General features: G+C 40.2%; 1 protein-coding gene across 1 annotated transcript in view; it reads left to right on the forward strand.

Annotated features, from left to right (window-relative positions):
* The first annotated feature begins 5237 nt into the window (after window positions 1-5237).
* Window positions 5238-15905, forward strand: part of RabGGTa (Rab geranylgeranyltransferase subunit alpha) — a 98379-nt gene continuing 87711 nt past the window's right edge. Inside the window, exon 1 of the mRNA XM_067102275.1 lies at window positions 5238-5337. Within this exon, the coding sequence (XP_066958376.1) occupies window positions 5335-5337 (3 nt within the window). The 5' untranslated portion in view covers window positions 5238-5334. The remainder of the gene's footprint in view (window positions 5338-15905) is intronic.

Genomic DNA, 15905 nt, shown 5'->3' on the forward strand with positions numbered 1-15905 from the left:
CGAAGGAATTTTTAGTTGATAATAAGTCCACCGTCCCGTGGGGTCGAACCAGTGACCGACGAGGAATCAGGACTACAGTGACACACTAACCAGTCGGCCACAAGAGAGGGTATAAGTGAATACCATCTCCCATCAACCCACCCGTCGAACTCAGGTGTTTTGCGTTTGGAGACGATATCCACCCACCTCTGCCATGTTGACCGTGTAGTGCGTTTGTCGCGACGAGTAGCCATATTATGACTATTTATCACATCACCGTGATTCATATACAATCAGAAAGCTACAAACGTCCTTTAATATCCAATTCACTCTACCTCGGAAGTAATATATTTTCAAATATGTTACCGAAGGGGAATTTTTAGTTGATAATAAGTCCACCGTCCCGTGGGGTCGAACCAGCGACGGACGAGGAATCAGGACTACAGTGACACACTAACCAGTCGGCCACAAGAGAGGGTATAAGTGAATACCATCTCCCATCAACCCACCCGTCGAACTCAGGTGTTTTGCGTTTGGAGACGATATCCACCCACCTCTGCCATGTTGACCGTGTAGTGCGTTTGTCGCACGTCGAGCCATATTATGACTATTTATCACATCACCGTGATTCATATACAAGCAGAAAGCTACAAACGTCCTTTAATATCAATTCACTCTACCTCGGAAGTAATATATTTTCAAATATGTTACCGAAGGGGAATTTTAGTTGATAATAAGTCCACCGTCCGTGGGATCGAACCAGCGACGGACGAGGAATCAGGACTACAGTGACACACTAACCAGTCGGCCACAAGAGAGGGTATAAGTGAATACCATCTCCCATCAACCCACCCGTCGAACTCAGGTGTTTTGCGTTTGGAGACGATATCCACCCACCTCTGCCATGTTGACCGTGTAGTGCGTTTTGTCGCACGAGCCATATTATGACTATTTATCACATCACCGTGATTCATATACAATCAGAAAGCTACAAACGTCCTTTAATATCCAATTCACTCTACCTCGGAAGTAATATATTTTCAAATATGTTACCGAAGGGGAATTTTTAGTTGATAATAAGTCCACCGTCCCGTGGGATCGAACCAGCGACGGACGAGGAATCAGGACTACAGTGACACACTAACCAGTCGGCCACAAGAGAGGGTATAAGTGAATACCATCTCCCATCAACCCACCCGTCGAACTCAGGTGTTTTTTGCGTTTGGAGACGATATCCACCACCTCTGCCATGTTGACCGTGTAGTGCGTTTGTCGCACGTAGCCATAATATGACTATTTATCACATCACCGTGATTCATATACAATCAGAAAGCTACAAACGTCCTTTAATATCAATTCACTCTACCTCGGAAGTAATATATTTTCAAATATGTTACCGAAGAGAATTTTAGTTGATAATAAGTCCACCGTCCCGTGAGGTCGAACCAGCGACGGACGAGGAATCAGGACTACAGTGACACACTAACCAGTCGGCCACAAGAGAGGGTATAGTGAATACCATCTCCCATCAACCCACCCGTCGAACTCAGGTGTTTTGCGTTTGGAGACGATATCCACCCACCTCTGCCATGTTGACCGTGTAGTGCGTTTGTACATACGTAGCCATATTATGACTATTTATCACATCACCGTGATTCATATACAATCGAAAGCTACAAACGTCCTTTAATATCAATTCACTCTACCTCGGAAGTAATATATTTTCAAATATGTTACCAGATAGAATTTTAGTTGATAATAAGTCCACCCGTCCGTGAAATCGAACCAGCGACGGACGAGGAATCAGGACTACAGTGACACACTAACCAGTCGGCCACAAGAGAGGTATAAGTGAATACCATCTCCCATCAACCCACCCGTCGAACTCAGGTGTTTTGCGTTTGGGAGGCGATATCCACCCCACCTCTGCCATGTTGACCGTGTAGTGCGTCTGTCGCGCGTAGCCATATGACTATTTATCACATCACCGTGATTCATATACAATCAAAAGCTACAAACGTCCTTTAATATCAATTCACTCTACCTCGGAGGTGGGTGGATATCGTCTCCAAACACAAAACACCTGAGTTCGACGGGTGGGTTGATGGGAGATGGTATTCACTTATACCCTCTCTTGTGGCCGACTGGTTAGTGTGTCACTGTAGTCCTGATTCCTCGTCCGTCGCTGGTTCGACCTCACGGACGGTGGACTTATTATCAACTAAAAATTCCTTCGGTAACATATTTGAAAATATATTACTTCCGAGGTAGAGTGAATTGGATATCAAAGGACGTTTGTAGCTTTCTGATTGTATATGAATCACGGTGATGTGATAAATAGTCATATTATGGCTACGTGCGACAAACGCACTACACGGTCAACATGGCAGAGGTGGGTGGATATCGCCTCCAAACGCAAAAACACCTGAGTTCGACGGGTGGGGTTGATGAGATGGTATTCACTTATACCCTCTCTTGTGGCCGACTGGTTAGTGTGTCACTGTAGTCCTGATTCCTCGTCCACGCTGGTTCGAATTTCACGGGACGGTGGACTTATTATCAACTAAAAATTCTTCGGTAACATATTTGAAAAATATATTACTTCCGAGGTAGAGTGAATTGATATTAAAGGACGTTTGTAGCTTTCTGATTGTATATGAATCACGGTGATGTGATAAATAGTCATATATGGCTACGCGGCGACAAACGCACTACACGGTCAACATGGCAGAGGTGGGTGGATATCGCCTCCAAAAACGCAAAACACCTGAGTTCGACGGGTGGGTTGATGGGAGATGGTATTCACTTATACCCTCTCTTGTGGCCGACTGGTTAGTGTGTCACTGAAGTCCTGATTCCTCGTCCGTCGCTGGTTCGACCTCACGGACGGTGGACTTATTATCAACTAAAATTCTTCAGTAACATATTTGAAAATATATTACTTCTGAGGTAGAGTGAACTGATATTAAAGGACGTTTGTAGCTTTCTGGTTGTATATGAATCACGGTGATGTGATAAATAGTCATATATATATATATATATATATATATATATATATATATATATATATATATATATATATATATATATATATATATATATATATATATATATATATATATATATATATATATATATATATATATATATATATATATACAGTATATATATATATATATATATATATAGATAGATAGATAGGGATAGGGATAGATAGATAGACAGATATATATATATAGATAGATAGATAGATAGATAATTATAATCACAATTGATACGTGATTATAACAAACATAACAGGGAAGAAATCAAAACAGTCGTAAATCCTGACCGGTGTCAGCTTTATTGCTAAGCCATCCTCAGAGGACTGATACAAAGCGGTAGAAATTCTATAAATAGACATACGAACATACAGGTGGTTGAAAAGCGAACATTTGCACCTGACAGGTGTTTTGTGGGCGGAGTCTTACCCTTATTAGTTAACGTGTCCAATTTTACAAATCCGACGGGGTCCATTTCCCCTTTACCCGTCCAGCAGCTACGTTCTTAAAAATCTAAACTTCTTGCATATTTCTTTTAAATTTGATAGATCAAGTTTATACATGCCCTGGCTGATAGTCATATTCATAGAGAAACTTCCATTTATAAAACTAGACTCAGTGGTGTTTCTTTCCAGTGTACTATTAGAATAAACCATCTCTTCTGCTCCTGTCCAGTTGATTGTATGATTGTTTTCACTCACATGAACAAAAACTCCACTGTTCACCTGTGCATTTTTTAACAAATCTTTTATGCTGTTCTATACTCTTTTCCAATGTTTTTTTTCCAGTTTGACCAATATAGAAGTTATTACAAGACATACGTGGAATTCGGTATGCAAATCCTTAGTACTGTCAGGCAAGTTTATAAGTACATGCTTCATTGTTTTATTGTTCTTAAATGTTACATAACTCCAAATTTCCTTAGTAGGTGGGGAATCATTTTTAAATTATATAGCAGTGCAAGTAGGTTTTTTTTATGTTATAAGTTACTTTTCTGTATCATAAAATTTCTTTTTTGCCACCTTTAATACATTGCTCAATACAGAGTCAGAATATTTCAATTTCTTGCCTATATTCCTGACCATATCAATTTCATCATCAATGTATCCAGGGCTACATACACGTAATGCTCTTAAAAACAGGGATATGTAAACTGATTCTGAACGTTATTGCTATTACCAGAATAGAAGTGAACATACACAAAAATATCGGTGGGTCTTCTGCAAACACTACATTTAAAAAATTACTAGTTTTCTTTATTAGGCAATGCAAAAATGATATGCAACTTCTTTGTTAACTTCTATTAATTAACACCACCAATAAAGTTCACCATGGAAATGGTTCTAAGACACTTTAAGCTTGTTGTAAATAACATTTTATATATTGATAATGTGTTTCAGTCATGCACAAAAATTGTACTTTATTTATCTTAATCTCGAATAAGTCAGTTCTCGTGTATTTCTTTGTTTTTAAGCTAATTTTACTGACGAGGCTCTTATTTGCTTTTTAAAGAGAAAAAAAAGGAGTTATCCTTTTCATCTTTCTACTCTGTCCGTGTACTTTTTTCTTTAACAGTGAATACAGCAACTGGCCCTTTCATTTTGTCAAGTCTCCACAGAGTCTTGTATTTTTATTTTTTTTTTTAACTTTTCAGTACAAGTTTTACAAAAAGTAGCTTTGCCTTATTTGTTGTGTACTTGCCCAACATGTTCAGTATCACACTATGGTACAATTTGACTTAAATCGTTTTTTTATTAAACCTTTACTCGTGTTGTTATTCTTTTTTTTTTTCTTAAAAAGTCTTCCTTTAGAGCACTTGAGATAGTGTTAGGCTTTTTTTTTTCTTCTTTCTTTGTCTCGTGTCTCTGAAACTAAGCTTTCTCTTTTACTTCCTTACTTATGCTAAATTTATGTTTCTTTATTGCGTTTTCTACTTTCTTAATATTTTATTTTCTCCTTTTGGCTTCTTATCTTCCGGCAATCGGTTAGTGCATGGTATCTATAATTTTTGGGCACTGAAGGCTTAGCGTCTGGACTGTGCTGTACGTAGATAAAGCAGCCGGTTACGTTTACTACGACTTTTACAACACTATGAAATATCTGGGGATATCTGCTATTTAAAAAAAAATAAAGAAAGAATTTAGATATTTGAAATTTCTCTTTACTGGTAATTTAATGGATTTTATTCGGATGACATTTATTGTTTGGTCAGAGCATATTTGGTTGTGTTGAACTATCCCTAAACTTTGTTGTGGTCGTCATTCGTCAGCTGACACATTACGCTAGTGACTTTTGACTTGTGTTAAACGTTACAATGGTGAGTTTTCTTATTTTCCCGTCAGTAATTCGTATTTAACATTAAGAAAGACTAATTCTGGTGGAAGTCTGCCTCCTCACATCAGAGTAAAAATAACGTCTGTCACGGAATCTTAGCTGAGGGTGTAGCATAACAAAGGCTTAGGACCTAATCTAAACGTGTAAGAATTATCCAGTTCCCAAGACGAAGGTCTCCTGTAGTTTTAGGCAAGTTTTTAATTAGTGATGCCCTTGAAATAAAGTTTAATCTGACTTGCCTTGCATGGTAGAATAGCCTAATAGCCTAGGCTGCTTTTAACAGTGACGGCAAGGCTAAGCCCTTTGGAAGATAAAGGTAGGCTATGTTAGCGTAGGTAAGGTCGATTGATTTAGCTACTTTGATGTATGTGTCCTGTTTAATTTAAATTTGTCACTTTAGCCTAGCCCAGGGTGTTACACTTTAGTGAAAACGTTATTCAAACTAGTGTAGCCCAGTGTAAATTCTACAAAGCTGTTATAACCCTTTGCAAGTCAGTTGAGTCATTTAAGAGTTTAAATTCCACAAACTAGGAGAAATCCGAACTGAAAAAGTTTTATTTATGACAAATGAAAAAAATCAACGCATCATATAAAAACTATTTTGAATAGCCACATTTCAGTGTTCAGAGGGATTTCGGTAAATTGTTATGGGGACCACAGCCTCACAGTTGGAAACTAAGATTTTTGGCTGGGGGATACAAACTAATGTGGTATCTGGTAGGTATCATAACTGCCAGGGCCATTAGCTTGCTATGCACAAACATTGAAGAACAGGGTCTGCATCCTAACCTAACTAAAGGTGTCCTATCCCTAACCTATCATATGGGGCTGTGCTTCATAGGGTGCTGTGTCACTAACCTCCCTAACATATCAAAGGGTATGTGGTTCTTCCTAACCTGTAATAGGGCCCCTTGTATCACAGTTCACCACATCTCAATCCTATCACAGGGACAGTGTATCATAAGAAGCTGTATCCCTAACTTGTCACAGGTATCATGTATTGCACCTCACCATAACCCTACCTTTCCTAAGGGTCAGGGGTTGCATATCATAGCTCAGATTATTTGGAATAAGCATTATGAATGTAGACAAACCTCAGTTTTACTTTCATAGAAGGACAGATGCACTTCACACTGAGAGCGGATCATGTCAAGATTAACGAACCCACTCGCAGCAGGGTTCACTATTCTTTACAAGAGGATTATTGGGTTCATTATTCTTTACATGGGAATAATTGAGTTCGCTGTTCTAAGCATGAACACTTTGGTACCAGACATTTGATCCCCCAGGGGCTAGTACTAAACAAAGTGAAATACATTTGACCCCCCAGGGGCTAGTAATAAACACAGTGACACAGTGTAGATGAATCACTGTTTCGCTGTGTTTAGTACTAGCCCTCATGTGGAATTGGAGTTCGGACCAGAAAGGGTTGGCCATTCTGTACGTGGGGATCATTGGGTTCACTGTTCTTAACATGGAGAGGTTGGGTTTGCTAATCTTGACATGATCCTGTAGAGGCATTACATGAACAAAAAAGTTATCGTCTTCATCTGACCTACGTCTCAGAAATTGACATGTACATTTGCAATGGAAACTACAAAGTAGAATGGATGCTGCAATTAGCACTGATTGAGACATTTCTCTTCTAACATGTATCAATTGTATTTACTCATGGCAAAGAGAGGGTCCAGGCACTCATCAAAGAAATTTCATATACTTTTAGCATCAAGACTTTTTCATGTTTTTCTGTCATTTTTATTACTATTATATACAGATACACTATGAATAATCATATAGCGTGAACTGTGTTGTAGTCTGATTTAATCATGTTACCCTGCTCTTTCATGGCCAACTGTTGTATGCCATTAGCTTTTGCTAAAATGTGCGGCATAATTCCCATTTGTTTAAAAGCTCATATTGTATGTGTTGATTTACTTGAGTTGCAGTTGTCAAAAACAGAGAATAATCTGAATTGTTTAAAACACAAGGAAAAACTAATGTCAGTTTGCTCACCAACACCTTGCTAGTATGTCCACATGCTTGAATTTTTTTCATTGAAATATAAAAATGTAAAAGAAATCCATTAATTGTATTCCATTTTACAATCTAAAATCACGCTTGCAGTCCAGGTGAAATGTTTGGGAATATGTTCGAAAATGAGAAATAAAATGCTTTCCTTACTTACAAAAAATAATCAGAGTTGTTAAACAGCAAATGAGTCACATGAACTGTAGAGGCTAGTTCATACCTCACAATTATTCCTAGATACAGTATTAACCATTCTTTTTGTGCTAGTTAGTGAGTTGTTCTGTGAATTCAAGACAGTTCCACTGCTACTCACAGTGAGGTTACATTATAAGAAACCTTTTGTTAGCTGAAAAAATCATAGGTCTAAAAAGAATACTGTATCTTCCAAACACAGCCGTGTTTATTGTAACATACCCAGAACATATACTGTTGCCTGCAGTTTGGCAAAAATTATCTTGCACAAAGTCTTTTTTATAATGAAGTGTTAAATATCACATAATTTATTATAATCAGTACTGAAAGGATTTTTCTGTCTTTGGCTAGCCAAGGTTAGGCAATCCTGCCTGCATAGCCTACAGCTGGCCAAATTTATCTAGAAGATAGTTTCCCTGCAGGAATACAAATATTCACCTCTGATGTAGGAGTTTGTCAGCATGAGTTGGAATCAGTCACTGAAACATGGTTACAAGTCAAGAATGGATGTCTTACTGTACTTTGCCATGACTCCTTGGCTCTTGAAGCTTTAAGCTTTTTCTTGTGTATTTGGAATTTTTTTTTATAGACACCAAGAAAACAGAAGAGCATTGTACCAGACAAGGGAGGTTGTGTCATGTTATTGGGTCTCCAACAATTTTCTTCTTGCAAGGGTAGTAGGTCTTGTGGCTCCAAATTACCCTGTGAGTAATGTTTGAATGTGTTTCCTTTGCAATGGAAAATGCTTGGTAAAAAGTGGAAAAAGTCTGAATAGTGTTTGCTAGTGTACTGGTAGGAAACACTCCCCATTTTGATTCTACTAAGCCTCTTTAGCTTTTTTCTGCTTGGGTGCCTCACCCCTGTCCTTGCTACTTCATCACATTCTTCTCATGCTCTGTCCAAGGTGGGCAGCTGCCACGCGCACTTCTTTATTAATGAGCGAGGTGTGCAGCCCAGGTGAAACCCTAACTCATGCACATTCCCTGTTATGCTGGCTGCTCCCGGGATGACTACATCATTGCAGATGTTGCCTTCCCCAGGTATCCCAGGGAGCCAATTTTTTTGGCATTCCTCGATCACTTAGGTCTTACTAGTCATTGCCAAAGGACTTTTATGTTGCTGCATTGGATCATGTTCCCCAACCCTAAGGAGTGCACTGCAACTGAGCCTCCTGTAGCAGTCGTCCTACAGGGAGAAAGTACCCCTGCTATATCAGTCACAATCTGTATTCCAGTAGTGACTATGATTATTGTTTTGAATAGTTCCCATTGCACTGTATGTTGGATGCATGATTGGTGGATGGAATAAGATGAAGTTCTTCTGCCCCCTCTTACTCACGCAAGAAGAATTCCAAGAAGTATTGTCACAAGAGTTTCCATATGACTTTGAGTGAGCTCCTTCCCTGTTCAAGGATCAGTGGCAGTGGTCCCTTCCTCCTGATGAGAGGGAGACCATAGGTAGGATTGAGCATGCTGCAGACCTTGAGCCTTCCCTTGGCCTCTTGGACTAGATGCCTGGCCCAGTGAATGATTATTCTTCAGACATATTTTCCATTACCTTAACTCTCTAGATCTTGTGTTATAGTGCAGTACCATTACTTGTTCAATAAGTCTTTCTTTTATCCTCTGTCCTTATGACATCCATCCAATAGCTTGTCTTGGTACTCTGATACACTTTCAAGATGTACAGATTGGATTGACATCTCCCTTTTGGTAAACTATTAGGAACTTCAGTCCATTTTACTCTCTTGGCTCTCAAAATTTAATGACTAAGACTTTATGTATATATGTGAAGCCATGCCAAGTGGTTAGGATGAGCTTCAGGCTTATATTTATCAGAATTTTCCATGTAGTCTATGATATTAGTTTAAGATGTGTGGTACTGTCTGTTTAGAAAGTTAGCATCCAGGTAGTGTCCTTGAAGTAGATGGTTGCAAGGCTGCAGTCAACGTAAACATGGATGAATTAACTAAAGTGAAATACTAATCATGGAACACAAAGGCAATAATCTTGAGCTGGACCAGGAAAAAGACTTCTGCTGAGCAAATGGTCTTGAGGGAAGGGGTTGTTGGAATTGGGGATGAGGTGGGAGAGGAGTAAGAGGAATAAAATAAAAGTGGACCCTGAAAGAGCAGACTATGAGTAGACAAGATCCTTCCTAAGAGTGACAAGAGATTGGATGGAGATGGAGATGTGTGGTGGCAGAGTGGATTGTTGTTGCTGTTGTTTTTGATTGAGTGGGCTGTATGCCATTATGGGTTCTTGCCCATAGAGCATCCCGTAAAGACACTGGAGATGAACAGTACTTAAGCTAAGCCATCGCAAGAGAAGTAGGCAGCCTAATGGACAAGGGTGTCCAGAAGTCTGAAAGACATTTCTACACTCACTGATCCAAGATCTGCTGAGGGGAACACTGTTTGCCCCCTACAGGAAGGGCAGTGCAGCTACAGGATTTTGCCCAAGGATGACAAATATGATCTAAACAATCCACAGGGTTTAGCTTCCATGCCCACACAAGTAAGATGAGTCATGTTTAATGTCAAAGAAATTTCCAAACTTTAGCACAATTAAGGGGAAGTACAGTAAACCCCCGGTATTTGCGGGAGATGCATAACCCCCCCACGAATAGCTAAAACCCACGAATACTTAGAACCCTTCTAAAAATACTTAGAACTCCTATTTTGATAGTTCAAACACAAAAAAAAACTAAAAATGCTTACACAGGTATTATCCCACTTACGATGGGGTTAGGTTCCAAAAGAACCCATTGTTTGTTGGAAGAAAACCCATCCTTTGGTGGAAAAAACATACCTCAAATATAGGCTAGCCTACACTAGGGTATTCAGTACCATGTACAGGCAGTCCTCAGTTATCAGTGCGGGTTCTGTTCTAGGGGTGTGATGTTAACCGAAAATCGGCGATTTCCAGCATTTTTTCAGCGATTTTCGGGCTTATCGGCGCCAAAAAGTGCCGATTTTCGGTTATCTGCGCCTCTGTTAGGTATTTATTGGCGCCAATACCCAATTATCGGCACCGATAAGCAAAAATCAGCGACTTTCGGCTCCGAAAATTGCCAATTTTCGTCGCTAGACAAAGGCCATAAAACCTGATCTCCATTAACCGAGCCCACCGTTAACGGGTACTGCCTGTATACATGTATGGTAGCCTACCCTACAGTATAAAGTATACTCTATACATACACGATATAGTAATTATTAATATCAGCTAATTCTGGAGGTTCATGCAGAGTGACTTAGGATAATTCAATACAAAGAGAAATTGAATAACAAACAAGAATTAGCTTAGCCTACACTATGGTATATTGTATACATATACGGTAGCCTAGCCTACATTATGCTGTACACTATATTCACGTCATATTATACAAACGTCAACATAAGGAATATGCATCTTTTCCATGGATCTTTTAAAATGTTATGCTTAATTCACTGTATCCAATAATACTGTATATACTCTTATATTGCTTTTGTATTATAAATTGCGATCAATGTTTTGGTTTAGAAATCAATTACAGGTTAAGTTTATTTTGCTTTATTTAACTCAGTTCAGAGTGCTTTTCTTACCTGTAGTTAACATAAATGAAACTCTAGATATTTTATTTATATGGGGCAAGGTTATTTTTCTTTATATGAAGTGCTTTTAAGTCGAAATATAACTTAATTACGTCTCGTTGAAATTAACTTAGCAATTTTTTCTTTAATAGATGACGTTGGCCGTTTGGGGCCGTTTGTTTTGTGTAAAAAAAATAAAGATTTCTGTTCACTATTTTCACTTGATTTCATCACAATACGAGCTTTACATATTTATCGTTTTTCGGCGTAAAAATAGCAGTAATGTGTTCTTTCATGCCCAGTAGTTTTGATTAAAATGCTTTCTGTCCAATTTTAATTACAGCCGAGTTTCATCCATGTTGCCGATGCACGATAATTTATAGCCATTAGCAGCTTGAACATTGTTTTCTCAGCTTCTCAGCTTCAGCTACAACTTGCAGCTTAAATTTAGCAGTATATTTCCTTGCCGATCTTTTATCCATAGTGAATAAGGGTATAATGTAAAAATATATCAGTCCTATTTTACTTAACTTCATTTGTACTATAACTACGGTAATTGTGTCTTACCGTACGATGGTTGAAATACAAGCAAAACGGCTGTTGTTATCTGATTTGGCTGTACGCATTTATGCAAGAGTATAACATTACTAACAATACTTTTATCATTCTCTTTTACTTTTTTAACTAGAAGATGGGTTAAAGAGATGGAGGAAAAGAAGTTGGTCTATTGTAATTTGGTCTCTCTCACTGCCTGATTGTACACTACTCCCTGCACCCACACGAAATTTAAAAATATTTTATAAATATTGTCGTATTGGTATTAATTGCTTACCCCATTGCAAAATTGAGTTATTTTAAGGCTAATTATCGCAACTTGAGCACTACCTGAGTATTTTAATAATTTTATGACAAAAAGTGCATTTAGTCATGAAAATGAGATTAAAATACAGTAATAAGTGAATATTTCTCAGTGAAAAATACCGTGAACGGGCGAATTTTATGTGAATAATGTGTATATGTGTTCCATTGGGAATCCACGAATAGGTGAGTCCGCTAATCGTGAGACCGCGAATATGGGGCTTTACTGTATGTGGATCTCAAAAAATACAAAATATCCTAATACTATGCTTGCAAAATATGCAGTGACGAACAGCTGACTAAAAAACAGGGAACCAAACGTAACCATTGCTGCACAGTGGCAAAAACTGTAAAATATATATATAGATAACCCCCGATAAGGAATAAAGAAATTGAAAAACTTTCTTTATAAAGCTTGGATATAAACCCAAAACAGAAATAGCATTTTTATATAAGTAACTTACCAAATAATTACATAGCTATAGTTTCCACTTTACACGGCAGCTCAAAATTCGAAATTCGCGGTAGTACTCTTTTGTTTTGGGTGTAGGTATACTGCCCCGCCCACTTTTGGGAAAGAATAGGTACAACATAGCTAAAGAGCTCAGTTCGTTTCTGCCGGCTAATGATTGAACACCAGTTATTAGCAGCTCTTGATTTGTTTTCACCAGATGGTCGGAGATCGTCTTTGGTGAAGTACTCTTTGCTTTTGGTAGTGCGGCTATTTAGCTTAGCTAGAGTTCTGGATTATATCTTCGATTGTGACTTACCTAATTGGATTTTTTACCTATTATGTGTGACTCTAGTTTGTCTAGCATTAGGTATTGCAGCACAAGCTGCAAAACTAGACTCACTTCTGCAAAATATGACTCGCATACCAAGGTCCCTGCTAAACTCCCCTTGCTCACCTGGGAGGAAGCAAACTGGCAGTCCAAGGGAGGTCGGTGGGGTTTGCCCACAAGCAGTTGTCGCCTCATCCGAGCCTGTTGTCTGCCAATCCCAGGCTGCGGAAGAACGCCATTGGAAAGGCGTTCGAATGGCTGTACATGCCCTATCATCAAGTGATTCGGACCCTCCCGCACCCAAGAAGCTCAGTGGCCATTTTGTGAAAGTTTCTGGGCCATTGAAAAGGCCGGGCACTTCCTTGGAAACAGATTCCCCCCCTTCTTGTAAGCGAGCTGTAGAGAGAGAACGTAGCCCTCTCCCTTCTCGTAGTTTTTGGGAGTCGCCAGCGAGAGATTCTCGCACCCTTCAGTTGCAAAAGTGCACTCCAACCCCAAAAGAGTGTGTGCCAGTCCAGCTTATTAGCGCAAAGCGTCCAAGCGCCCAGTGTACGATAGTGTTGTGTGTAAGCGCCAACTTGAAGATCGTTTGGTGTCCAAGCTATCATCTCTAGAGCGCCCAGTGTCCGAGCACCCATCATATGAGCACACTTGATCTGAGCGCCCATGACATGAGCATGCAGTTTCTGCCTTTCCAGTTCGTGGGCGCCCAGATTCCGAGTTGGAAGAGCCCGTGTATGACAGCATGGAGTTTGAACGTCAAATCACCGAGCACCCATCCTTTGTGTGCCAAGTGTCCGCGAAGAATGCCTTTAGAGTGTTGCTGCTTCAAGTAGTCATTGTCTGTTCCGACAGCAAGTGGGCACCCAGTTCCAAGTTCCAGTTTCTGTGGGCAAACCTCTTGAAGTCCACCTTTTCTAGCATCTTGTTTTCCAAGGAGAGACTCCAGTACTTGATTCCTCAGATGAATATCTGTCTGTTGCTCAAGATCCTTTGTTGTGGCGCCACTTCAACTCTGGCTTGATAAAGTTCTGAGCCTTCTTCAAAAGCCAACTCCGGTAGTGCAAGAGACCGTGAACCCCCCAGGATCACCCGCTTCCTCCATCAAGGAACCTGTAGAAGAGATGTGTACATCTAATTACTCGGCACTGCTCAGGTTTTTCCTGATCTGTTACCCGTCTTTCTTCTCTCCAGCCATCCCTTCGTCTCTGGGTTTGGCCTTCTTGATGCAACAACCACCAGGTACTGCCAGACTTCCACATATGGTTTTATCTTCGTCAAGAAAGCTGTTCTTGCTCTCCGACTTGATATTGAAGGCAGAAGTATCTGTCTTATGCAACTGGAGAAGCTTTGTCCTTGGGAGTTTCTACCTCCTCTCAAGGGAACTTCTCCAGTATCATAGATGCTTCTCGTCGTTCTGCTTTCTTGTCGGCCAGAATTCTCTTCACCATCTCGGAATTAGACCTTTGCTTGAAGACATCTTTAAAGTCCTTGAGGTCCTCAGTTTTCTGGACTGGATGGTGGGGGCTCTAGCCAAGAAAATAGAATGACTGTACGTCCCTTCAAGAGAACTGGCATCAGACTGGCTGGGAGTGCTGGCTGTCAAGCTGACAGAACCAAGAGATGGAGCACTAGAGCTGGCGACCATTTTCACAACAGGAGTCCTTAAAAACGAAATTTGTAATGCTCGTTCACAGCAAAAGGAGTCACCCCATCGCAACATTCTTCACTCTTTTTTGCCCCCTGGACAAGAATAGTCTACTCCCGCAGGACACCCTGGAACGGGTTTCAGTAGAGCTACAACAGAAATCAACTCAGGACCTCTTTGCTCAACCCACCAAAAGGACTAAGTTCCCACATGAGCCACTGCTTCTACCACAGCTACTAGAATGTCATTACCCTGTCAGCAACAGCCCTTTGAAGTTCTAGAGGTCGTTTTGTTAGACCCAACATAGAACCAACCCCAAACTTCCAGACCAACCAAGAAACCCTTAATAAGTCTAACTGCACCTCGAAAGTGAGTTCCTGTCCTCCATGTTCCAGTGGGAGCAAGACTTTCCATTTCTGGACAGACTGGAAAAGAAGAATGTGGAGCCGTGGGTGCTGGAAAGTATTGAAAGAGGGCTATGCAATCCCTTTCAGGAGAAACCTCCTTTAGTAACCTCTCCCATCAGCTTAACAGCCTACTCAGTAGACTCAGAGAGGTTTTTAGCCCTCTCTGAAGTGTCAACTCTACAAGAAAAGCCATGGAAGTAGTCAAGATGTAAACACGGAGGGGTTTACAACCACCTGTTCATGGTTCCCAAGTCATCAGGAGGATGGAGACCTGTCCTGGATGTCAGTGCCCTGAACCTTTTGTTCAAACAACAAATTCAAAATGGAGATGAACCAGTTGGTATTGGGATGCCATCCATCAGGGAGACTGGATGGTTACAATCTATATGCAAGATGCATACTTCCACGTTCCAGTTCACCCGGATTCCAGGAAGTATCTGAGATTCGTGTTCCAGGGCAGAGTCTTTCAGCTCTGGGCACTTTGCTTCGGACTCTCCACGTCCCCTCAAGTTTTTACCCGTGCACTTGCTCCCCTAGCGAAGTGGATGCATCTCATGGGGATAAACATCTCTCTGTACCTGGACAATTGGCTCCTATGCTTCCCTCAAGATCTCAGTGCACAGAGGACCTGCAGAAAACTCTTTTGTCTCACTCAAGATTTAGGTCTTTTAATAAACTTCAAGAAGTTGTTGTAGTCCCAGGTCTATTCTATATTTGGGGATAGTGATAGACTCTGAGTTTTCAGGCTTTTCCATCCCAACAAAGGATCCTAAATTGTCACAGAAAAGTCCAAGACTTTTAGTAATCTGTTTCCTGCTCAGCCAAAAAATTCTGGATGAGTCTTCTTAACCTCTCTTCCATAGAGAAGTTTGTTCCATTAGGCAGGCTACACACAAGTGTACTGCAATTTTACCTCAAGGCCAAATGACAAAGGAAGTCATTCCCGGATTCGTTCATTTTCAACATCACTCCCCAAATAAAAGAGGACCTTCACTGGTGGCTGGCAAAAGACAGATTTGCAAAGGGAAGTCTCAGGCTCCAACAAACCCCACCTAACGTTATACT

The sequence above is a fragment of the Macrobrachium rosenbergii genome, chromosome 59 (assembly GCF_040412425.1).
Source record: "Macrobrachium rosenbergii isolate ZJJX-2024 chromosome 59, ASM4041242v1, whole genome shotgun sequence".
In the NCBI taxonomy this organism is placed as follows: Eukaryota; Metazoa; Arthropoda; class Malacostraca; order Decapoda; family Palaemonidae; genus Macrobrachium; species Macrobrachium rosenbergii.